The sequence below is a fragment of the Carya illinoinensis genome, chromosome 3 (genome assembly GCF_018687715.1).
Source record: "Carya illinoinensis cultivar Pawnee chromosome 3, C.illinoinensisPawnee_v1, whole genome shotgun sequence".
In the NCBI taxonomy this organism is placed as follows: domain Eukaryota; kingdom Viridiplantae; phylum Streptophyta; class Magnoliopsida; order Fagales; family Juglandaceae; genus Carya; species Carya illinoinensis.
The window spans coordinates 55,402,321-55,425,053 of record NC_056754.1 but is presented as its reverse complement, the minus strand read 5'-3'; the positions used below and the strand labels follow the sequence as shown (position 1 = coordinate 55,425,053).

At 37.2% G+C, this 22,733-nt stretch overlaps 4 protein-coding genes and 1 non-coding gene across 16 annotated transcripts; 4 read left to right on the top strand and 1 right to left on the bottom strand.

The window, feature by feature from the left end:
* Positions 1-958: 958 nt before the first annotated feature.
* Positions 959-7,408, top strand: LOC122305460 (heterogeneous nuclear ribonucleoprotein 1). Of its 10 annotated transcripts, none has more exons than XR_006241143.1 (6): positions 1,500-1,718; positions 1,976-2,201; positions 2,549-3,746; positions 5,440-5,510; positions 6,332-6,398; positions 7,059-7,408. XR_006241143.1 is itself a non-coding variant. In XM_043118017.1 (5 exons), the coding sequence occupies exons 3-5, from the start codon at positions 1,980-1,982 to the stop codon at positions 6,343-6,345; spliced, it is 1,434 nt and encodes a 477-aa protein (XP_042973951.1). In that variant the 5' UTR covers positions 959-1,141; positions 1,361-1,485; positions 1,976-1,979; the 3' UTR covers positions 6,346-6,895. The 10 variants fall into 10 exon arrangements, 5 of the variants coding, with proteins under 5 accessions (XP_042973951.1, XP_042973950.1, XP_042973949.1 ...); XR_006241142.1 differs by having other exon boundaries at positions 5,440-5,515; XM_043118017.1 differs by lacking the exons at positions 1,500-1,718; positions 5,440-5,510; positions 7,059-7,408 and adding exons at positions 959-1,141; positions 1,361-1,485 and having other exon boundaries at positions 6,332-6,895.
* Positions 7,409-8,567: 1,159 nt separating this feature from the next.
* Positions 8,568-8,648, top strand: TRNAL-CAG. The gene has a single exon. It is a non-coding gene; the product is annotated as a tRNA-Leu (tRNA).
* Positions 8,649-8,996: 348 nt separating this feature from the next.
* On the bottom strand, positions 8,997-10,507 carry LOC122305462 (cytochrome b561 and DOMON domain-containing protein At2g04850). The gene has a single exon (XM_043118018.1). It carries the CDS (start codon positions 10,418-10,420, stop codon positions 9,215-9,217), a length of 1,206 nt encoding a protein of 401 aa, XP_042973952.1. The 5' UTR covers positions 10,421-10,507; the 3' UTR covers positions 8,997-9,214.
* Positions 10,508-13,609: 3,102 nt separating this feature from the next.
* LOC122305459 (transmembrane protein 230-like) lies at positions 13,610-16,265 on the top strand. Its single transcript, XM_043118011.1, has 3 exons — positions 13,610-13,827; positions 14,998-15,302; positions 16,030-16,265. The coding sequence occupies exons 2-3, from the start codon at positions 15,026-15,028 to the stop codon at positions 16,107-16,109; spliced, it is 357 nt and encodes a 118-aa protein (XP_042973945.1). The 5' UTR covers positions 13,610-13,827; positions 14,998-15,025; the 3' UTR covers positions 16,110-16,265.
* Positions 16,266-17,699: 1,434 nt separating this feature from the next.
* Positions 17,700-20,925, top strand: LOC122305457 (N-acetyltransferase 9-like protein). Of its 3 annotated transcripts, none has more exons than XM_043118008.1 (6): positions 17,705-18,018; positions 18,200-18,313; positions 18,440-18,527; positions 19,628-19,760; positions 20,013-20,051; positions 20,645-20,925. In XM_043118008.1, exons 1-6 carry the CDS (start codon positions 17,835-17,837, stop codon positions 20,723-20,725), a joined length of 639 nt encoding a protein of 212 aa, XP_042973942.1. In that variant the 5' UTR covers positions 17,705-17,834; the 3' UTR covers positions 20,726-20,925. The 3 variants fall into 3 exon arrangements, with proteins under 3 accessions (XP_042973943.1, XP_042973942.1, XP_042973944.1); XM_043118010.1 differs by having other exon boundaries at positions 17,711-18,018; positions 18,242-18,313; XM_043118009.1 differs by lacking the exon at positions 20,013-20,051 and having other exon boundaries at positions 17,700-18,018.
* Positions 20,926-22,733: the final 1,808 nt, after the last annotated feature.

Sequence of the window (22,733 nt, the reverse complement as noted above, 5' to 3'; positions counted from 1 at the left end):
AGTTTTGTTGAACACCAATGAGACTCTAAACATCAATATACAAAAAATATATAAATGAATCTGATTGAATGTGTTAACAAGCTCAAAAATAGAACATGCATGGCATTTGTTACTGTCAACTCCCTTTTTCCCTTTTTTGCAAAAATAAAAAATTCTTCATCGTCCAAATATGTTAACATGGTCATGATATGCTAAAAAAGGAATCTTGACAGTCATTGTATAGATTTTGCAGATAATTTGAGAAAGCTTTGACATCATTTTTGGCCATTGGTTAAAGAATCAACTTCTAGTTTCCAACTACTCAAGGTGTTAAACAAATCAAAAGGTATTACAGTAACATGCCCCCGTATTTTTCCATAAATTGGTCACCAACCTCACTCAACTAACAAAAGTCAAGACAAGAAAAAAAGAAAAGATCAGAACCGTTAATCAATCATCTGTTGCAGTATACAACTCCGTGATCAGCCAGACTACCAAACAGAGTCGTGCTTATCAATGGCTGATCCTCAAAATTCACACATTTAAGTGAACTTTTTTCCTTTAATCAAATCAGCTAAAGCCACATTGCGTTGCATGCATGCAGACACAAAAACGTGTACCACTAATATACAGTCTTATTTCTCCCATCAAGTATGTAAAAGGAATGAATGGGAGGAGCAGAAAGAGGCAAATCCTTCCCATTTATCAGATAACAAGGATAAAAAAAAAAAACCAAATTTTAAAGATTGTTTAAAATAAAAGTAACGTAATAATAAGTAATTAGTATAGTCTCGAAATACAGATATACAATTTTTATTACGATATATAATATAAGGTAATGCTTATGTAAACAATTTTAATGAGATTATCATTGTTTAAATGAATTATGTATTACCTGTATTTGCAAAGTAGTTCATAGATTTTTAAAATTAAGAGTAGAGAAAATTAAAAAAAATAGAAAAGAAAACCTTTCTTCTTCCATTTTCGGAGCCCATAAATATTCTTCACACACCAGACATCTCAACCCTTCTTTCTTTCTCTCTCTAGAACCGCTCTCTTTCTGAAACAACAGATGTTAGAAATACACTTGGTCCAATCTGTTTGGTAACTGAATTTCCATTTGCTAATCCAATTAACAAAATTGAAAGAACAAAGAAAAAAGGTAGTGGGGAGGCATAGTCCGCACTCTGTTCTTATTCTTCTTATTGTGCCTCCCCTCAGATCTTAGTTTTCTGCAAGATTTGGCATCTGCGTTTTGCTTCAACCGGTTCGTTATGGGGCAATTTCGATCCAAAGTTCGGATCTTTTTATAAATTTTCTGGGGGGTTTGGATCTTGCTGAGTTTTCTGATTGAAATTGTACGCGGGTTTGTCTTTTTCAGGTTTGCTTTAGTTGTGGGTCAGTTATTTGATCGATGAACGATCCGATGATTTTGAATTGAATCGGAGATATTGATTTTTGTGTTGGCGACAGAGTTGGTCGGCTTGTAGTAAACATAACAATAAGGTATTGGATTCACAGTCTAATTGGTTATTCATCTGCATTTCAATTCATTAGCTTGGATTCTTATAGCAATACCGTGGGTATTGGATTTGGTCGTTTTGTGTTGGAAAGAGAGTTGGTGGGCTGGTGATAAACATATAAACAAGGTATTGGATTCATAGTTGGATTGATTATTCATCTGCATTTCAATTCACTAGTATGGATTCTTATGACCGATATGGCGGCAATGATTTGAGGTACGGGACGTGATTGGAATTTCATTTGCTTTCATTCAATCCACTACTGTATATTCTTTTAGGCAATTTTGAGGGCTATGTTGTCTTCTTGTCTTTATTGTGAAATTGTGCAGAATCATTGAATCCGTTGTAGAATATTTTTGATTGTATATTTTGTGTTTGGTTATAAATCATGCCTTCTTTTTGTGTTGCTTAATGGAGCCATGTGCAGTTTTTAATTTTTGAAATTGAACTAATGGAGGCATTTTGGCATGTAGAACAATGCAATCTGATAGTGGTAAGTTATTTATCGGTGGAATATCTTGGGACACAAATGAAGAGCGTCTCAAGGAGTATTTTAGTTCATATGGGGAGGTGGTAGAAGCTGTTATTATGAAGGATCGGACAACAGGTCGTGCTCGAGGTTTTGGCTTTGTTGTTTTTGTGGACTCGGCTGTTGCAGACAGGGTCATAAAGGAGAAGCATAACATTGATGGAAGGATGGTAAGTTTTAACCCTCGATTACACCGAGATTTTCACAATGCATGGCTTTTATGTTTTCAATTTGAAGTGCACAAAATGGAAAGAAGAAAGATCATTTTCTTATTGGAGTTGTGGCCCCAAAACTCTAGTTCTAGAAATTCATTTTTATTGCCCCTTTTTTTTATCCAATTAAATTTCAAATTGAACAAAGATTAATCATGTCTTTCTAACTTACTTTTAGCCTTTTCTCGATAAAGTCAGTTTTTTTTTTTTTTTTAATGGATGTCTTTGTTCTCTGGGTTTGAGATCATAGGATTTATAGTTCTGCAATTTGATTGTGATTTCATTGTTGAGTTCTCTATTCTCAGGTTGAGGCAAAAAAGGCCGTTCCTAGGGATGACCAAAACATTTTGAGTAGAAACAGTGGTAGTATACATGGCTCTCCTGGTCCTGGCCGAACTAGAAAGATATTTGTTGGAGGTTTGGCATCCACAGTCACTGAGAGTGACTTCAAGAAGTACTTTGATCAGTTTGGGACAATCACAGATGTTGTGGTGATGTATGATCACAACACCCAGAGGCCTAGAGGCTTTGGATTCATTACTTATGATTCAGAGGAAGCAGTGGACAAGGTTTTGGTCAGGAACTTTCATGAACTAAACGGTAAAATGGTCGAGGTCAAGCGTGCAGTTCCCAAAGAGTTATCCCCAGGTCCCAGTCGCAGTCCACTTGGTGGATACAACCATGGTCTGAATAGGGTCAATAGCTTCCTTACTGGCTATAATCAAGGATATACTCCAAGTACTGTTGGAGGCTATGGACTTCGAATGGATGGTAGATTAAGTCCAGTTGCTGGTGGCAGAAGTGGCTTTCCTCCATTTGGTTCTGGTTATGGAATGGGTATAAATTTTGAGCCGGGGTTGAGCCCAGGATTTGGGGGGAGTGCAAATTTTAATAGTAATCTGAGCTACGGACGGGGATTAAACCCTTATTTTGTTGGTAACTCGAATAGGTTTAGTAGTCCAATTGGGTATGACGGTCGTAATGGGGGAAACTCCTCCTTTTTCAGCTCAGTTACTCGAAATCTTTGGGGGAGTGGAGGGCTTAATTATGGTACCAACTCTGCAAGTTCCAGTGCATACCAGGGATCAGGACGTGGGAGCATTGCAGAAGGTACATTTTCTAATGCCGGAGTTAATTGGGGATCTTCAGGAATTTCTACTCAAGGTGGAAATAATGTTTCTAATAATAGTGGGAACATTGGTTATGGAGGTGGTGATAACAGTTATGGTTTGGGAACAGGAGGTTACGGAAGAAACAGTGGTACCAATGTGGCCCAAACATCATCTTATACTCCATCAAATGGTGGTTTTGATGGGGCCTTTGCTGACTTCTATAGTGGTGGTTCAGGATATGGGGACGCTACTTGGCGATCATCAAATGCTGAACGAGATGGATCTGGTCCCTTTGGCTATGGGCTCAGTAGTGCTGCTTCTGATGTCTCTGCTAAAACTCCTCCTGGTTATGTTGGTGGTTATAGTGTTAATAAGAGAGAGTCAAATAGAGGTAATAGCCACTTCACTAATATTTTCACACATGCTTATTAATCTTATTTCCCCCTGAATTACTCACTGAGATATTTTCAAGATACATTTTTTTATTGAATCATTATGGTAAAGTAATATATTTCAGAGATGTGGGCAGAAACAAATTCCTTTGTTTTGCATGATGTTCTAATTCATTGTCTTACCCTTGCCAGATTTGGTGGTCTTTTAGCAACAAGAGAAGCATCACCTTATATATAAATGGAGCATATGATGCCTCCATCTATAGTCCTTTAAGCTGATTACTCTAGTTTTGGTCGTAAGTTGTGGCTTGATATACAAGCTTAGAGAAGAATTACACTGTAGTGTGTTGGTTTACTAGGTGCTACTGGACCATGTTTACAGAAATAATATGTATGCCAACATCTTGCTGTCTCGTGTTTTCGTGGAGCAAATAATGTTAAACTTTTGCCAATGTTGCCTGGCTTTTCTTAGCTTCTATATGATGGGATAAAATTGAAGAAAGGAATTGAAAACATATAGGACTTCCTCGCTTACTAAACTAGGGTAGCAATATATTGTAAATATATAGAAGCCACACAGACTTAGAACTAAAGGTCAGAGAATGCATATTGTACTAGTGATGAATGGGGACATTGTTACATATTTATGTGGTATACATAGCTACTCAATGGCTGGTAATACCATATATGGTTGTTCACCCTCTCAAGCGTATGTGTCCATGCACTTATGGTGCAGAAATATGTAGGGTGCTCCACCCAGCCCCCCTGTTTTTTTTTTTTTTTTTTTTTTTTTTTTTTTTTTTTTTTTTTTTTTTTTTTTTTTATAGGGGAGTAGAGGAGGATTTGGTTCTTGCGCAAACCCCGTAAACTCAAAAAGCCTATATTCCAACTAATTGGATTGTAATACATTTTTTTGTGCTCTTTTCTTCTTTTTTCCTCCCTTCACTAATGACGAAAAGCATTGTTTATCACCTGGATACATTTCTGATGGGCATGTATATAACATTTGTGAGAATCTTGATGCTTCTTTGCTTTGGCTTGTGTCCTTGTTTATGGACTGCGCCATCTTCATGACCCCCCTTCCTCATGGTTGGTTTCTGGTGGCATATTTGCTCCATACTAGGAGACCTTCTTTGCTTGGACAATAGAACTTGGTGATAGTAGGTGCTAACTGGAGGGATGGTGCTTCCAAAATGGATCTTTGTGTAAAGGATTCAAGGGACTATGGACCATCCTTGTGTGGTGTGGCTAGGGAGTTAACGGGATGCCTATTTTTTTGTTCTGTTGCTTCCTCTGGGTGATGCCAAGGATTTTAAGAAGGTTTGTGCATTAGAATGTACATGGACAATAGGTCTTTTGTGTCTTTAAAGGACAGACATTGCCGCCCCATTCAAGGGTTGGAGCTCCCATCACATATCCTGAGTTTGTCTTCTGGATAATTTTGTCTCAGTTGCTCTAGGGGTTGACCTTTTTCCTTTCTTGGTTATTCTTAGATACTTTTGGATGAGTTATTTAAGAAGTGGGGCTCTCTCTCTCTCTCTCTCTCTCTCTCTCTCTCTCTCTCTCTCTCTCTCTCTCTCTCTCTCTCTCTCTCTCTCTCTCTCTCTCAGTTTGTTTTATGATGAGGTTCCTCGTGCACACACTGTATGCTTTGTTATGTGCTGATTATCACTCTATTCTGTAATCTGTTAGGTTGATATATCAAGTTGATATCCCTTAAGTGAAATGTTCATGAGAGTCTTTGCCCTAGTCTGCACATTCTTGTAAGGTTAATAAGGACCATATATATTTTTTTAATATATTTCCTTTATGTAAGTTTATAATTGTTTCATAAGTAGGAAAATAGCTTATTGTCTTCATTTGGCTTCAATGACAGTATGCATTGTTGATTTGATTGTGAACTTCCTATCTTTCAGATACACGCACGCACAAACGTGAAAACAATAAGTCCTTTAGTGCATTCGACAAAATGTATGGCTAATTGCTCATAAAAAAATTGTATAGCTTCACTAGATAATCATGCATAGGTGATGCTCTTGTATTACAATAGGCATAGGCTATGCCTATTATTTGCATTCAATGAAATCATTTTACTGATTAAAAAAGTGTATGGCTAAATTGGTGTTTTGAGAGCCTCTCCTGATTTAAAAATCTGTGCTTTTCTAAACCCTTTGCGTCTCTACCCTACAATTTCTCCCCTTTGCTTTTCTCTGATTTACCTTTCCAAACGTAGAAAGGAGGACAAAAAGAGAGATTGGTCTAGAGTGCTACTTCTATATACTTATAGCAGCTTTCCCATCACTGTTTTTGTGAGTAAGGAAATTTCTCTCTATTCCTTTTCGACCTTAAGTGCTCGCCTGTTTGTCTTGTTGAAATTATTATCCAAAAGTTAATAAAGAAAGAAAGAAAACTTGTATAAAAAGTATCATGGCGAGACTTGCAAGCTCGCTTTTGATAGTGGTCTGTTTTGATACTCAAGTTGTTCTCTCCTTTTCACCAATGCAATTCTTCTTGTTTGGAGCATGTTGTTTGCATGACTAAGTTTGAAACTTACAGCTCCTTTTCCTACTTACACTTGTTTCAGGAATTGCTGCATAGGAGGATCATTTGGGTTTCACAATGTTGTAGGTGAAGATAATCTGGTGAAGCAGGTGAATTGTGAATTTCACACAACCCATGGTTTATATATTTCAGTTAAAAATTTAAGGAGATTTGGTTATGTAGGGCTAACTAAGTGCCTGAGTTGAAGAATCGAATTTAGATATAGAAGTTACAGGGATTTTGTGTTAAGGCTTGGGTTTTTGAGTTACCATTTTTAGGTTTGGTACTTGAGTGAGATGTAAAATCAGGTTGCGGGATGTAGTCGGGAAGTGTATTATGCATCTCTGGTGAGGCGGCAATACATAAACAGATAGATTTTGATAGTTTTTGTTTCCATATTTTGATATGTAATTTCTCTGGCAAAGTTGTGGGTTCTGGTCAGGGATGCATTATTTTCTCTTTGCTCCCATCAATTTGGTTTGTTTTTATTTTTTATTTTTGGCAGTTTGTACTGAGGTTCTTGTTCGATTACTAGTGTGAAACATTTCGGGGATACCTATTTTGGGATCCCATGAATAAGTTACTCAAGATGCTGATTCTTTTTTTCTTTCTTGAGAATATTTTTAAGCCACAATTTAGACTCTTTTTGGTCTATTGGGAATATCATTTTTAACATGCTTTTATTTTTTGTATAGGATATTAGGTAAATTAAGATAAATTACTTTGATGAATCTCTATGTTGGTTAATGACTGGTGATGTTAGTGTTCAGGTTTCAATTTGATTTTAAGGCTTCAACCAAGTAGTTCCAAAGCTGAGACTTGATGTCAAATGTAAGCATGTGAAGTTGGTCAAAAATTATGCCAGCGTACTAGCAAGTTGCATCCTGCTGAACTGAATGGCACAGTTCACCTGCATTTAGGACAAGTCACAAAACTATAAACAATAGCCAATGTGTATTTGCCAATACTTATGTTAGACTGATTTGGAAAATACTTATGTTAGACTGATTTGGAGACTTGGGTGGAGATTAAATCTGTTGAATGCCTGTAGCCACATTTGACATCAATATCTCTTGCGAAGACACAATACCACTCAGATGGTAATGAGTTGCTTTATCAACTGCTGCTATCGTTTTCCAAAAAGAAAATTTTCAGGGTAGCTATGGTTTTGAAAACTCAGGCTATGTTTTAACCTGCTTCTCAAGAACCATTGAATGAAGTGTATTTTGGCAGGCAGGCTCGCAGGACTGGCTGCTGCTATATTTACACCATCTATTTAATAATGGTGTACAAACAGCTCAATGCCCAATATTACCAACAGTTACTCTTTACATTTAGGAAGTGAATTTTACAAGTTAGCACCGACTATTGCAGAATCTGAGACCTTAATATATCTACATCTACTTGAAGATTACGTACAGAGTCGGGGCTACACCATATCATGAAGTTTGAACACTAGAAAATCGCAAAGAACACGCACACAACGTGGCGGAGGTATCCACCAACGCGTGTCTGAGAGTGACAGGGCATACTGCGTTGAAGTAGCATCATGGAATGATACAAGAATGTCCCGTCCACTAATGAAATCAAATTAAAGAAACCATAATATTAGGATAGGGACACATTAAAGAGAGACCATTTTCCCTCCTTCTGCTTTTTATGACTATTGGATATTTGTGACGAAGCACTGGATATTTTGAAGTGAAGAAAAAGGATGTGGGAACGTGGCCTTTTCCTATCCGGGGAACTCATGCACGTTAAGTCTCTCCATGAGATCGATATGATGAATCGAATTCCTACTCTCACAGGCTGCAAATCCTCAAGATCTCAACCGCACACCAAACAAGTTAGCATTTTAAAAGCCAAGTAATATTTACTTGTTTAGGGAACCGACATGATCATTCATTAACGTCATAATGAATGTCGTCCGTTGACCAGATGACCCACAAGATGAAACATTTGATTGCAAACTTCTATTGTAAAAGAAAATGATACATAAGAAAGCACAGAACAATCATCGTATCTTGAAATCAGAAAAAGAAGTGCCGGACATGATATAAACCAGAAACGGGCACCCAGCAGTACCACATGGCATGCTAAATATGATGAGACCACCACAAGTACTACAATGAATTACGTGAATGAACCTACACACTTCATATGGTCAAATATTGTGCATGGATCATGAGATCACCACGCAAGCCGATATCCAGTACTTGACAACTACTGGGGGGAAAATAATTGGTGTTATAAAATAATTAAACAAAATCACTAACAATGTCAAGATGGCCGAGTTGGTCTAAGGCGCCAGTTTCAGGTACTGGTCCGAAAGGGCATGGGTTCGAATCCCATTCTTGACAAACTATCTTTTTAATGGCCCCTAATTTATTTATTTATTTTTATGGAAATAGTTATTTATTTATTTTTATGGAAATAGTTATGTCTGGTGGCCCACGAACCTCTAAAGCTTTGTCACTCACTCTTTGGCATCTCAAATTGGTTGTAATTTCCTCTTTTTTCTTTTGCGTTCTAGCCTTATAACCTTGTTGATCAAGTGAAGTTTAGCTCTGTCAATGGTGATATGCATTATTATAGATCATAACTCGAATTTTAACTAGCAATCCAAAGTTATACTCGACTAATTTTGATAAACTTCCATATATGCACATGAATGGAATATTAAAATTAGTCATTCTTTTAGCATGTAGTTGGCTATATATAAATTATCTATAATATTTTACCCATGAAACTGTAACAATTAACAAGCAGCTTTAGAAACGAGAAAAAGAAAAAGAAAAATTAAAGGAGGAATCCTTACATATTGAACACGAAAATTGATGACCTGAAGACCTTTACTTTCACAAAAATAAGTTCCATGCATGAAGAGGCGTAAAGAATCTTTTGAACGAACAGAAAAATTGTTGTATCAACTATGGGTTCCACTCCCTTTATCAGATCCCCCAATCACTCCTTCTCTTCTCAGCTTCTCTTCCTTGGCTTTCCTACAAAAGATCACCCAAGAATTTACCTCCAGAGCTATGCAGACGCCAAGCAATGTAGAGAGCCCCAAACAATAGCCTAGCTTAGCATAAGACCTGCTCTCTCCCATTACTTCAAATCCTTGAAAAACATTCACAACCCCTAGCACCACACAAGAATACCCAACAAAATGGTGGTAAGATTTCCAATACTTCCTAAACTTGTTTGTAGTTTTAGGCCTAAACAGTAGTGCAAGTGTCTGCAGCCCTCCTAGGCAAAATGCTGCAAACCCGAGCTTCCTGTGAAGCCCGTATTCCACGCCCGGTGACAGCTCCCCAAGTCGAATTCCTATGGCAAACCCCACAGTTCCTAGGAAAAATGCAAAAAGTTGCATGCCTGCATGAGCATAAAACCATGCGGGCCCTAGCGCTTGTATGTGCCTAAGGTAGCGTGCCGTCAAGGCTCCAATAGGCAGTATAAGTCCCCAGGAGATGGCGTTTACGACACCATGCACGGTTTTCAGTGTTTTGATGTTGTCGTGCTGAGCAGTGGCTGAACCTGACCGAACATCTATGGTGGCGATGGAGGAAAGATCGTTAGAGGTAGTTGGATGAATGGTCGGGGAGTAGCCTTGGACATAGAGTCCACGGTTCCACACGTGGTGGATTTTGGTCTTGTTTGGCACAAGCTTCAAAGTGGCGTAGATTTGGATTGTAGCACCATTGTGAATTGTGGCCATTTTTCCGCCATACAAGGTGGCAGAGGAAGATAGGAGGCGGATATCAAGGGGGCGAGATATGAGAGGATTCTTTTGGAGTTTTACAGTTGGGTCTAAGATGTACGGTAGTAGGACAATTTGGCCGGAATTTGGATCGGGGAAGGCAATTAAGGCACGGGTTCCGGTCATTTCAGGAGACGTAGGATTGATGCCCCATCCAACCCAGCCAGAGGGTGAAATGAAGGTACCAAAGAAGACAAGGTCTAAAGTAGCATTGTGGGGATGGAAGGTCCATGCTATGGAGGCTTGTTGGGTAGGCAGTGTCATACATTTATGGAAAGTTTTAGTGGCAGTGACGGTGGTGCAATGGGCGGAAAACGCAATATGAAGATAGGAAGAGATGAGGAGGGAGATCAGGAAGATGAGAAGGGGCATGGTGTTTGGATTGAATGGCCTGAATAGGGGGAGGGCAAGATAGCTTTTGTTAACATTTTGTAAGTGTTAGGTAAGGATGTTTTTGGAGGGGGTGGGAGAGTGATGGGTCATTATGGCTCTTGAGCATTATAGGAGAATATAAGTGTGCGTATCTTCGAAGGTAAGGCATGCAGGTGTCTTGTCTGCTAGAATTAGGAATGGTAAGTTTGGTTTGTAATGTTTTTCATAGTGGGTACATAATGAAATGATCATACACGAGTTTTATCATTACGCACCGTCTAGTACTCGGCAAAAAGATGCTAACTTTTTAAAGTTTCTTGAAGTTTGGTGGCTGTTTTCTTTTTAGGAAATAGATGATGGTGCTTGGCTTTGAAGCCAAGCCATAACAATGGAAATGGTCCACTTTGAAACTCTTGACAATTAACACATACTGCATATATAGCTTCTGCAACCATTAATTTTAGAGATTGTGTAGTTGTCTTCTTCTTCATTTTGCTATAACCTTAGATCAGGTCTAATCACCTTGTTAATATATGTCATGAAAGTACATCTAAGTTACGCTTGCTAAAGAAACTTGTCATGTAAAGTTATGATGGTTGTTCATTCTTTTGGAAAGAATAATCATTACATATACATGATGATGATGATTATATTCTTGTTATAAGTGTATAATTTAATGGTAATTGCTAATATCGATATTTAATTCTCTTGAAATGATCTGAGTACTGATCAGTTATTTATACAGGAGAAAATGATATTCCAAATGATTTTTTAAAGAAACATTAATAGATATTCTTGTGAGAACAAAAACTATAACAACAAGAATTATTATATTTATAAGCTTAATGTGTAACACATGTGATGGCTCATTCAAGCTGAAACCGTATCCCCACCGATCCACCTCTGAGTAGGGGGCGAATATGAGTATGGGACTCAGGTACATGATTTTAAATCCGATAACCGCAACTGGTTTCTATTTAAAAAAAAATAAATAAATTTAGTTCCAAAACGATGTTGTTTGATGTTTAATATTAAATCATTACCTTACTTGGTTAATAAATCATTACCTTACTCGGTTAAACACATTACCATGTGAGCATTGCTACAGATCAACCACTATTCACGGCTTATCTGTAGCCACCTTACATGTCATTTTTTTTTTCAACTCTTCCATCTCTCAACACCCCCTCCCCCTACCCAATCCATCTCTCAGATCACCCAACCCTGCACAGCCATGCGCCACCTGTAGTGCCACTGACCACCACCATCGCCACCCCCTCATGCCGGCCACCTTCAACCACCTTCAAATCTCCACGGAAGCCCCTTCGCGCAGCCCCCTCTCTCAACCTGAAATGGGTTCTACTACATGGTATGCCGCTGCTACCGTCGCCGTTGTCAACCTCCAACCCCATTGTCGAGCACCATTGAGCCCTTCACCTCCCCCCTAGCCACCATCAATCTTCCATAATATGGTAGCCCTCTCCCTCTCTTTCCCGAAATGGGTTTCACCCATACATGGGTTCTCCACCTTAGCCCGTCGTATACTACCACCCACGACTTCCAGCCTCCACTGGCCACCATCAACCTACCCTAGCTACCCATAGCCTCGATTTCCCCTACCCACAGCCTCACTCTCTCATGGGTTTCCCCATCCATTTGGAATACACCATTGACGTCGAGTGGGGGTGCTGGGTGGGGGAGAGGATGTCGATGCGGGGTGGAGGTGGGGGAGATGATGTGTGGGTGGGGCTGGGGGGCTGGGGTGAGGTGCAAACGGAACGCGAGAGGAGTGAAATCTGAGAGAGGAAGTGTGTTTTATTGTAGGGACAAATTAGTCATTTTACTTAGGTGTGGATTGGATGATGCTGAATAGTGACTGCTCCCAAGATTTATTCCTCTCGAAAATCCTAGCCGCTGCAATCTTGCCTGACATTTCGATCACCACCCATGATAGAAATCGTCGTTGGTCTTTCAGTAAGTTTACAAAGCTTAACATCCTGGTTTATTTGGAATCTAGTTATGGTGTATGTTGTTTTTTTTTTCCCCTCTATTTAAGATCATATTTTGAGAACAATAATAGATGAACAACATGGGTAAGCCACATTGGGGTTGTCCCACATCGGTTGTAGAAGAGCTGGTGGTCAATTTATAAATGTGAAAGAAAGTCTCACTTCTTGAGCTAACTTTTGGGATTAAGAGAGATCCATAACCACCCAACATTAATATCAAAGCCAGGCCCAATAATTCGTGGGAGAAATGAGTTGTCGCTACTCTAACCTAAGGCCTAATATGTGATGTGAGGATTATTGAAGTTGTCCCACATTAATTATGGATAAGGCTATTGGCCATTTTTTAAGTGTGAGAGAAAATTTCACCTCCTGTGCTAGCCTTTGGGGTTGAGAGTGGCCCAAGGACATGTTAAGTCATTTTAACGGCAAAGCATTTAGAAAATGAAGAAAATATCACTAGGGAAATTAAAGTATGATATCAATACCCATAAAAAGAAAAAATTTATGTTGTTAGTCGATAATTTAGGGGTGACAATTCGTGTTCCTGTCTTTTTAACCCGTTTCGTATAAAGGAGTTAAGCTTAGCTATATATTTATTTTTTAACTTAATTAATATAATATAAATATAACCACACAAATTATTTACAATTACAACTAGACTCATGACAAAATATTTTATTATCAATATTCAAATGGATCAAATCAATAATTAATAAAACTAATATTTTCATAAAATAAAATCGTATATTAACAAAAAAAAAGTTTAATAGTTTGATATATAAGTAGTCAAATACTAATATTAATATCACATATTTCTAACAACAAAAATGACATATGACTAAATATTTTTAAAAAAAATAATATTTACAGTCTTATTGAACCTATATATAAAAATTTTTTTTTAATGATAAACTCAAATTTTTTTTTCGAAAGGAGTGCATGAGAGCTGCACAACATCGGTTTGAGCATTACTCTATTTTTAAAATTTAAAAATAAATATTTGTGCATCGGTTTGAGCATTACCCTATTTTTAAAATTTAAAAATAAAATTTATTTATATTATATAGATTAATTGTGAATTTTGTGGATCGACTCGTAATTAATCGATTTATTAATCGTATTTTATGGGATGAATTCATTTTAACTCAAATCCATTAAAATCAAAGCTAATCTATTTCTCTAATATTAAAACTGTGAATTTCGGTAGGTTTGAGTTTGACCACTGCTCAGACACTTCCCTGTGAAATCTTTCTCACTTCTCGGCCTCTCTCATCTGCTTTCTTTGACTTGTTTGGGGCATTTTCCTTCATCAAATCAAGACCACAGGTTCAAATTTCCACCATTTTTGGCGTCTCTCAATTTCGTCAGGAGGAACTTTCATGTGGCGCTATTTTCCAGGTTTTGATCGGCTTATTCGTTTTTCTTCGGATGGCGTTTCTTTGTAAAGTTTTTGGGCTCAGACTTCTAAGAATTTTCTTTCTGATGGAAGTCTTCCCAAGGGATTCGTGGCATGCTTTTTTTTTTTTTCAATGAGGTTGTTAAAAAGTTTATTGTTTGGTTTGCCTTCTGGGTGTAACTGGGTATGTCTAATCGTGACAATCTCATTTGCAGAAAATTGTCCTATGATTTATGTGGTTTTTATTGGCTGATCGTTTTCTAGTTAAATAATGGGCATATATCTTTTTGCAAAATCTGAGGGCTACCATGGATCTGGGTGGCTTTTTGGTCAAGTTGAATGTATGCTGATTCATGGGGTTCTGTTGTTTTCTATGAAAGAAGCGTCAACGGATATAAAAATTTTAGCCTTGATCCTTTATTAGCTACAATCGAATACTAATATGTTTCATTGCTAGTGTATTACTACCAAGTTGGTATTACTACCAACTTTCTCCTTGTATGAAAGTTGGTTTTATGATATTTCTTCTATCCCCAGCTAATTTTCATTTTTCATTTCTCTACGTGTGCTTGTACTATATTTACATGAATTTTTATCCAAGAGAAGTAAGCACAGTTATTTCTTAGGACGTTATAGTACCAGCTCCTTTGTATATAATGGAGCGACCCATTTGTTCTCCACTGACATGAGTCATTGATCCCTCTATATTATGTGGAGTAAAGGAGATGAATGTAGTATAATATTGGGTAAAGTTTCAATGGTGGATTTATTTTTTCAATATTTTCTCTGGTCCGGTGCGATAGACTAAATTTCTCTGGACACCCTGATGAGGAGCACCCCCATTTAAAGCCTCGGTTTGAGTCATGATGTGACATACAGTCATTTTTTGAACAAGCACTGCTCTGATGCGTTACTTCCTGTATTTAGCCAAAATAGTTGCCGTGCATGTCTAATTGAGCAGATTTTTATTTAATTTGAAACATGGCATTTCTAAGTTCTGTTTTAGAATTATTTGCTTTTGGATGCCAATGGGCGGGGGTAGTGAATCTAATTTTATGCAGTTGCGGGATACACGACATGTTAGTTTATGCTAACCTTTTATTGCCCATTTTCTGCATGCACAATTTTCATTATACTATACTTATTTGATTGGGTTGTTTGCGTATCCCTAGGATTAATTGAGAATTGAGTTTGATTACCATGGCATCAAGACGCCATGTTCAGTACAATGCTCTCCCAACCGATGAAGATGATAATTATGATGTTATTGCGAGAAGACAGTATGACGCTCGGTTTGACTATACACCCAAAGCCTTGGATAAAATCCCATGGAAATCCATTGCCCTTGCCCTTTTCCTGCTGTTTCTTGGATCAGTGCTTCTCTTCCTTTCATATTTCATCTTCACAGGTCACATGGGAGGGGAGCACTCCCAGGCCTTCGGCCTTTTGGCATTAGGAATTCTCTCCTTCCTCCCAGGTATTCATATTATCATTACAAACACAATTACATGACTAAGTAACCATTTTGTTTAATACCTATCCAATGCTTTATTTTCCTTGTAAGATAAAATTATATATGGGAAATGGAGGGTAATGGATACTCTGGTACTTGCAAATACTTTGTGGTTTGGATTTGGATTTAGTATTGGTGCAAAATGCCATTTATCACATACTATACTGAATGATGTAAGCGAGTATCCCCATCATGGCATGAGATGTTGTGTGGTCTGCTGTAGGCTTGTCTCATTGGTGTTACTCATTTTAGTAGCAGTCAGTCCTATGGCTGGCATCCTTATTTCTCTTTGAGACTTAAGTTGAAGTCTTTCCGTGTTGAACATGGTTAGTGCCTTTTTTATGTGTTGGTAGAGTCTGAATTTGTCCACTACCAAAGCAATCTTCTCTTCAAAAGCATATGCTTCCCCTCTTCGGGTTATCAAGCCATTGATGCCTTGTGGAAGTGCAACCATTTTATCATAGTCTTTAGTTTCGTTTTTGGTTAATTTTTTGTAATACATTGCAACCTTTTACGGAAATTAGGTTTGCATCTAGTGTAACTATTTTCTGCAACAGAGAAGAGTGGATGGTGCAACTGAGTTGTGTTTTAACGCCTTTTCTGAGTTGTGTTTTCAGTATGGATTTGCTAAAAAGTTTGCATCCATTTGTCAGTAATTGACCACCTTGATATTGATCGATTGTGACCGCAGGCTTTTATGAGACTCGAATTGCATATTATGCATGGAGGAATGCCAAAGGATATCGGTTTGCTTCCATTCCTGATTATTAGTACCTGTCTTTGTGATGTTCCTCAAATCGATGTACGGATGCTACTTCTAGTCCTAGTGTATTGTTTGACACTAACTAAAAAATATTGTATAGAACCACAAGCATATGCAATTTGTTTGTTATTTCAAACATAGTGTAGTCATTTGAATTCCCAGTACTTTAGGGGTCGTTTTGGTTGCTTTCTGCAATAATGAGCATCATGGTGGATGATGCAGCACATTGCCATACCGATCCTCCTTGCTCTCGCAATAGGCTGCTTGTTATTGGTTGGATTCTTCGCAAGTACATACGAATTTGGGAATTAAAATATATTAAATAACATGGAAATGAACCTCTGTTTGTTTTTAAATATGTAATGATATTAACATTCATAACCAAACTATAGATTAACTCTTTTTTTTTTTTAATCCAAATCAAACACATTACGAATTCGTGACTCGTTAATTATACAACTTGATCAGGTGTGCATCCTAAAAACTTGCCCTTAATATGGAAATGGAATTCATTATTGAATAATTTCGAAATGTGATGAATTTTAAATAATTTCTATTACTTATTAATTACGTACTCTTATTACTCTGCATTAATGATTTCCATCACGCTTCCTTTCAAGATATTAGATTTGCACCAATCCACCGCTCTAATCCATCCACGTGACTCATCGAAAGTCTGCTCACATATGGGCTATCAATCGTGTCCAGTCGTGCTGAGTTATTTAGGTTCATTGCTATACAAGAAAATTTTAAGAACATACTTAAAACATGAGCTATACTTTCCAATTGATGACAATATGACCTGATTGACCCGTGACTTGATTATCTTAATGGTAATTTTATTTTTCTCTAAATAGGTCAACCCTGACATGATCCAAATATTGATCAGGTTAAATTCGAGTCAATTCAAATTAATCTAAACACAATTATGCACAATCCTAACCTTCTTTTACTCGTCAGGTTTGTAATTCGCATAAAAATTTGATAACCCTACTTACATCTAACTCCACTATTACAGGACAATTTCAATCCAATTTTTACAAGCATGTGTTCCACATGTGCTGCCATTGATATGCTTAACATCTACCTTAGCTGCACTCTACCCTAGTATATCATCTTTAGGGCTATTCAAAAATCTGATTATCCAACTCTGGCATCAACTTTGCACCAATTCTGCATGTTGGAGTCAAAGCTCCAACAAAAGAGCAGGAGTTAGAGGTATTAGTGTCATTTTTATCCGACCACTAGCTCTGACTTTGAATCAAGATTTGCCTCTGATTTGTACCTCCAACTTCGAGATCAGTTTAAATAAATTATAGAAATATGTCTTATCTATATGGTGATCATATATACTCATATTGAAAGTTTGTAACTTTTATATTCAATACTCTACTAACATTTGTTAATTATTGTAGAATAATATTAATAGACAAACATCAAATTTCATACCCTAGAAGTGATATCATCTTGATATCATGACAAGAAATGTGAGTACTATCGATATATTGCGTTAGGATAGGTTAATTGTAATGTAGTTGATATATTGCCATGAAAACAAAAGTACTATTGTTTATTAATAGAAGAAAAACGGGACGTCGTTCCCTGAGAACAAGCATAGCCGTTTTCCGAAAGAATAAACAGCTCTGACAACAAGGGGCTCAGATCTCTCGCTTTGTACGAGGGGCAAGGACTTGAGCAGTCAGCAGAGTAGAGAAACCCAGAGAGAGGGAGGGATGGAGAAAAAGAGTGTGAGTTTGGAGGGGAAGAAGGTCATAATGGTGCCGTACATGGAGGCACATGTACCAAAGTACCATGAGTGGATGCAAGATCCTGCTCTCCTTCAAGCCACCGGCTCTGAGCCCCTCACACTTGACCAGGAGTTCCAAATGCAGCTCTCCTGGAGCCAAGACCCCCGCAGTTCTCTCTCTCTCTCTCTCTCTCTCTCTCTCTGAGCACACCGAATGAATTTTCTCATTAATTTTGGTTTTTGTGCATAAAGCTCGGTTGAGTTTTCTCTGTTTTGATTGTATATGCACGTTTTTAAAAAAATATGTATTTGTTTGCGGCATCATCTAAATTGGGGTTTTTTTTCTTCTAGGATTAGTGATAATTATTAAGGAATCGGATATTCGTTTTGCAGAGCAGACTTTCATTGTATTGGATAAGGAGATGGTTGTTGGTGACTTCATTCATGGGGACCCCCATGTTGAAGGTCAGTTTTCATATCTTTTCGCATATACAGCAGATACAGGAAATCATCTGAACACCCTAATTAGCTTATTTTCTTGATACACTATATTAATCTATTATAAGGGATTAAAACCACGTCCTTTTCCAGCCATGATTGGTGATGTGAACCTATACATGAACGATTTGGATGATCCCCATATGGCAGAGATTGAAATAATGATAGCTGAACCCAAAAGGTAACTGACCTTTACTTAGTCTGATGATAAACAGATTTTAATTTAAGTGAATTGCTTAAGTTATTGCCAATCCTATTTATTTCTTTTTGCCTTTATTTATAAGCATTTTCAATCTAGCAATTTAACAAATTCTTACTCTTTTGCGGGGATTTAGATTTCGTTTGCTTCCTTATTATTTTCCTTCATATTTAATCCTTTAGGAAGGGGAAGCTGTGAATACGACATATATGGTTATGCAATGAGTTATGATACAAAAAGTAGGTGTGCCATTGTCTGTGAGCGTGTGGATTTGTGTGTGTTTTTATGCATATATGGATGAAGGGACCTAAGGGAGGGAGGGAGGGAAGAGAAGGGGGGGGGGGGGGGGGGGGGGGGGGGGGGGGGGGTGTGGATGGTGTTGGGGCTTGTGGGGTTGTGTCATATGATTGTAATATAGAGACCTTTTTGTTGTCCTTATCTTCCCTTTGGTGCTTGCTGATATTTCTATCAGAGATTTTGTAACCGTGATTGTTGTTGTTAGCTTTTCTTCTTTGGTCAAGTGCTCAAGGTTTAGAAACACAGATTCATTGGACTATATATAGATTCAGTTTTATGTTCATAAAGGATACAACTCCACATGAGGGAAAAATCTGCGACAGTATCAGGACCATCTTGGGCACTTGGGCAGGCTCCAGATATCATCTCTCCATAGTTCTGTTTCGATTTTGGGTGAACCCTTCTTCATGACCTAGAGCAGATAATTAAAGAGTAAGATAATACTGAATCTACTTCAAAATAGTTAATCAACTTATCCATGGTCACTGCGTTCGGACAGTTTGATTATTGACACTCTATATTGAATGTTGCAGCTGAAACGATCCATGGTCAATGCATTCAGATAATTTGATTGTTCAGATAATTTGATTGACACTCTATATTGAATGTTCCAGCTGAAATGAAATTCTAGCTTGCATCTTCCTCAATTTTCTTTTTGACTTTCTGTGGAGTTTATAGATACCTTTACTTATTATAGAAAGGGAAAGAAGAGTTGTAACTGCCTATGCTGTCAGTTGTAGCACCCCTCAATCTTATTTCTTATCATTTCCCTCTTGCTAGTGTAGCCGGGGTAAAGGACTTGGAAATGAATGTGTCTTGATAATGATGGCATTTGCAGTTGAGAACTTAGAGATCTGTGTCTTCCGTGCAAAAATTGGAGAATCAAATGGAACGTCTCTTGCCTTGTTCAAGAAATTGGTCTCTCTCTCTCTCTCTCTCTCTCTCTCATTTCTGCATGTTCATGCAATCTTGGCCATTCATTACAATAAAAATTTTCCATACCCATTTGTGCAGGTGAAGAGTATGCATGTAGTTACATATAAATGATTTGCATTTATTCCCTCCCTACTTTACACCCACTTTTTCTTGTTTGTGCATCCAACAGAGGACTCTTGCATCTAAACTTTATCCTTCAATAAGGCTGATTAAAATCACTTGTGATTGGTGTAGGGATTTAAAGAGACTTCTTATAGTGAAATATTTAAAGAGGTAAGAGTATTCTATCTCTAGGAACACCAGTATAGACCCTGTAAAGATGCCATTTACTTACATTGATGAATTGAAATATGCTTCCCCCAATATCAATCTTGTAATATTCTAGACCCTGTAAAGATGGCATTTACATATTCTCTGGCGGATTTGGCCTTTACCGATCATTTAGTTATCAATAATTTATGTAATGTTAGTTTGAGAAAAAGTATTGGCAGCCATTGTCTAGTTTGTTGATCGATATAATCATGTGAAATCATCAGTTTATTGATGATTTTGACATTTGGTATCTGTCATACTATATCAAATCATACACAAGAAAAGAAATTGTTGAAACTAGTTTGTTGACAGTCACCAGGCAGGTCATTTTATAAGTTTAAGTGGATCTAGAATGCAGTTAGTTATGTTCTATTTATTCTTTGCCCCAGTTGGGAATAATACGTTATTGTTATAAACTGGCCGAACCGTATGCTTCATAACCATCCAAAAGAATAAACTTTGATATTGGGAGAAGATATTCAAATGCTTGATATAGCATCAATTTTTCTCTGGATACTCCTGCCATTTAGCATATATTTTTTCTTACATGACAGGTGACTTTGGAGTTACAAGTAACCAAGCCCAAGCAAGAAGAGCTGCTACATTTGATGGGTTCTGTCCTTACACATGCATAGCTCTAAAGAGCGTGATCAATAATCTGATTTATCTGTAGTAGAATGAGCTCTTCTGCCAGTGTTTGAAGTTGTTTGGACTTAAATACGCCAAACATCTTGTTAAATGATGGTTGACTTGAAAGTAGAGATTATGAATTGCATAAGAAACCCATATTAATAGATAATTTTCGCCAGGTTCTTATTTCCTGGTTTCTTAGTCATTCATTCAGTACTCCTTTCTTTAGGCCAAGAGGGTATCTTTACATATTTTAAAGGCTTAACTTCGGGTATCTTTACATATTTTAAAGGCTTAACTTCAAAGTCCTCAAATCGGTAGCCAAACCATTGTAAAAGATTCGACAACTCTATTGTTTTCATGTCTTATGTTCTCTGTATGCGTCAATCTTTTGGTCAAATCTGCAAGAACTATACTTTCTCAAGCAACAGGATATACAGCTCATGCCAAGACCTTCATGTTCTGAATTATTCCCTTCCCTGGTCCAATACCACGGACTGGGAGTGTTTGTTTGTAATTACTAATAAGAATATAGGAATTCTTGTCTAGGATCCTAATTTTGAATCTCCTATTAATAACCCAACCAAATTAATATATTGCATGAGCCATGTACTGGTTGGATTACATCATAAACCATAAGTTCCACCAAAGACATGATTTATTTGCCCTTAAAATGATAGAAACAAACCGGTCTCTATGAGTCAAAATTGAGAAGTAGGCAAGCAAAAGGACTTAAAAAGGAGCATTAAGCTTATCCTCTTGTTCGGAGGGCCTTTGATAATCCCATTGGTGCATGGTTTTTGGTAGTGTTAATGATGAGAATGCCTTTTACCGATCAACCTAATTAAGGTTTTGAGTAGAATGGTTCATTTCATTACTGGAGATGATGCTTGTAATCATGTGTTAGTCGGGAAAAGCTGACTCATGAGTACTGCAGCTTCAATATGCCAGTTTTCTGTGAATTGCTGCAATTCCATGAGAGAGAGAGAGAGAGAGTTCTAATAATTTTGCCATGATAATCTTTTCTTGGTCCTACTTTCTCTTATCATGCACGCAACTGTTCTTTCCCCAGCATTAGACCAATTCAACGACAAAGCCTAGTCCACAAAATGGGCACGGCTCGATCAACACAAGGATCCGATCTATGCTTAAATTGGAGACTGAATTTTCTTGGTATAATAATAAATTATAAATTATATATGATCATGAATCATGATCTGTATGCATGGAATGGAGAAGGGCTGGTTATTACTTTCAAATAATTGATGGACGTGGATGCAATGCAAAATAGGTGACTTTGGAGGCACGGATGATAAGTTTGAATCTTTCTCAGAAATTGGTGTTGGATTGTTGTGACGTTTGGTCTGCAGGAAAATGTAAGGTTCTAGAATGACTACTGCATGCCTGATGGCTACAAAGTGAGAAAACTCGGGAATTGGACCAAAAAAGTGTTTGAATTATAACGTTTTGGGCCATATGGCCGCCAATTTTGAATATCTGTTAGTGATGATGGAGTCTTCACCCTTTACGTTCGGTTTGGTAGCCGGAAATTTTGACATTCATAATTATTTTAATGAAGATTGCATGACGTGGCTAAACAACTTTAAGAATCCATATTTTTTTTTAGGGTAGAAGTGTTTTAATTATAAAAATAAATTTACAAATTAACTTGATTTTATATATTATATTATAAAACTAATTTTTAGAAAAGAATAAATCTAACCTATTATATGAAAATAAATTTGTAATTTTATTTTTATAAAACATTTTTATAGTTATAATACTTCTCAAATGAAAATGAAAGAGGCAAGAGAGAAGAAGCGCTTCCAGCAATGATTAACTTGAAAGACAGATATATATATATATATATATATATATGAAATTATTTCTTTTTCAAACAAGAAGAGGACAATTTTTTTTCCAGTACTATGTTTAATTATAGTTTAGATTGTTAAGATATAAAATAAATAATAAAATCTACCTATTCATATTAATTTAAACTTATGCGACAAG

What these genes read in the sequence shown, in the direction of transcription:
- LOC122305462 (XM_043118018.1), bottom strand. Translation starts at nt 10,420, where the DNA reads ATGCCCCTTCTCATCTTCCTGATCTCCCTCCTCATCTCTTCCTATCTT.
- LOC122305460 (XM_043118012.1), top strand. Translation starts at nt 1,681, where the DNA reads ATGGATTCTTATGACCGATATGGCGGCAATGATTTGAG. An exon ending in TATGGCGGCAATGATTTGAG is followed by an intron (nt 1,719 to 1,975) that starts GTACGGGACGTG and finishes TTTGGCATGTAG; the next exon opens with AACAATGCAATCTGATAGTG. An exon ending in ATAACATTGATGGAAGGATG is followed by an intron (nt 2,202 to 2,548) that starts GTAAGTTTTAAC and finishes CTCTATTCTCAG; the next exon opens with GTTGAGGCAAAAAAGGCCGT.
- LOC122305459 (XM_043118011.1), top strand. Translation starts at nt 15,026, where the DNA reads ATGGCATCAAGACGCCATGTTCAGTACAATGCTCTCCCAACCGATGAA. An exon ending in AATTCTCTCCTTCCTCCCAG is followed by an intron (nt 15,303 to 16,029) that starts GTATTCATATTA and finishes TTGTGACCGCAG; the next exon opens with GCTTTTATGAGACTCGAATT.
- LOC122305457 (XM_043118008.1), top strand. Translation starts at nt 17,835, where the DNA reads ATGGAGAAAAAGAGTGTGAGTTTGGAGGGGAAGAAGGTCATAATGGTG. An exon ending in CTGGAGCCAAGACCCCCGCA is followed by an intron (nt 18,019 to 18,199) that starts GTTCTCTCTCTC and finishes TTTTTCTTCTAG; the next exon opens with GATTAGTGATAATTATTAAG. An exon ending in TGGGGACCCCCATGTTGAAG is followed by an intron (nt 18,314 to 18,439) that starts GTCAGTTTTCAT and finishes GTCCTTTTCCAG; the next exon opens with CCATGATTGGTGATGTGAAC.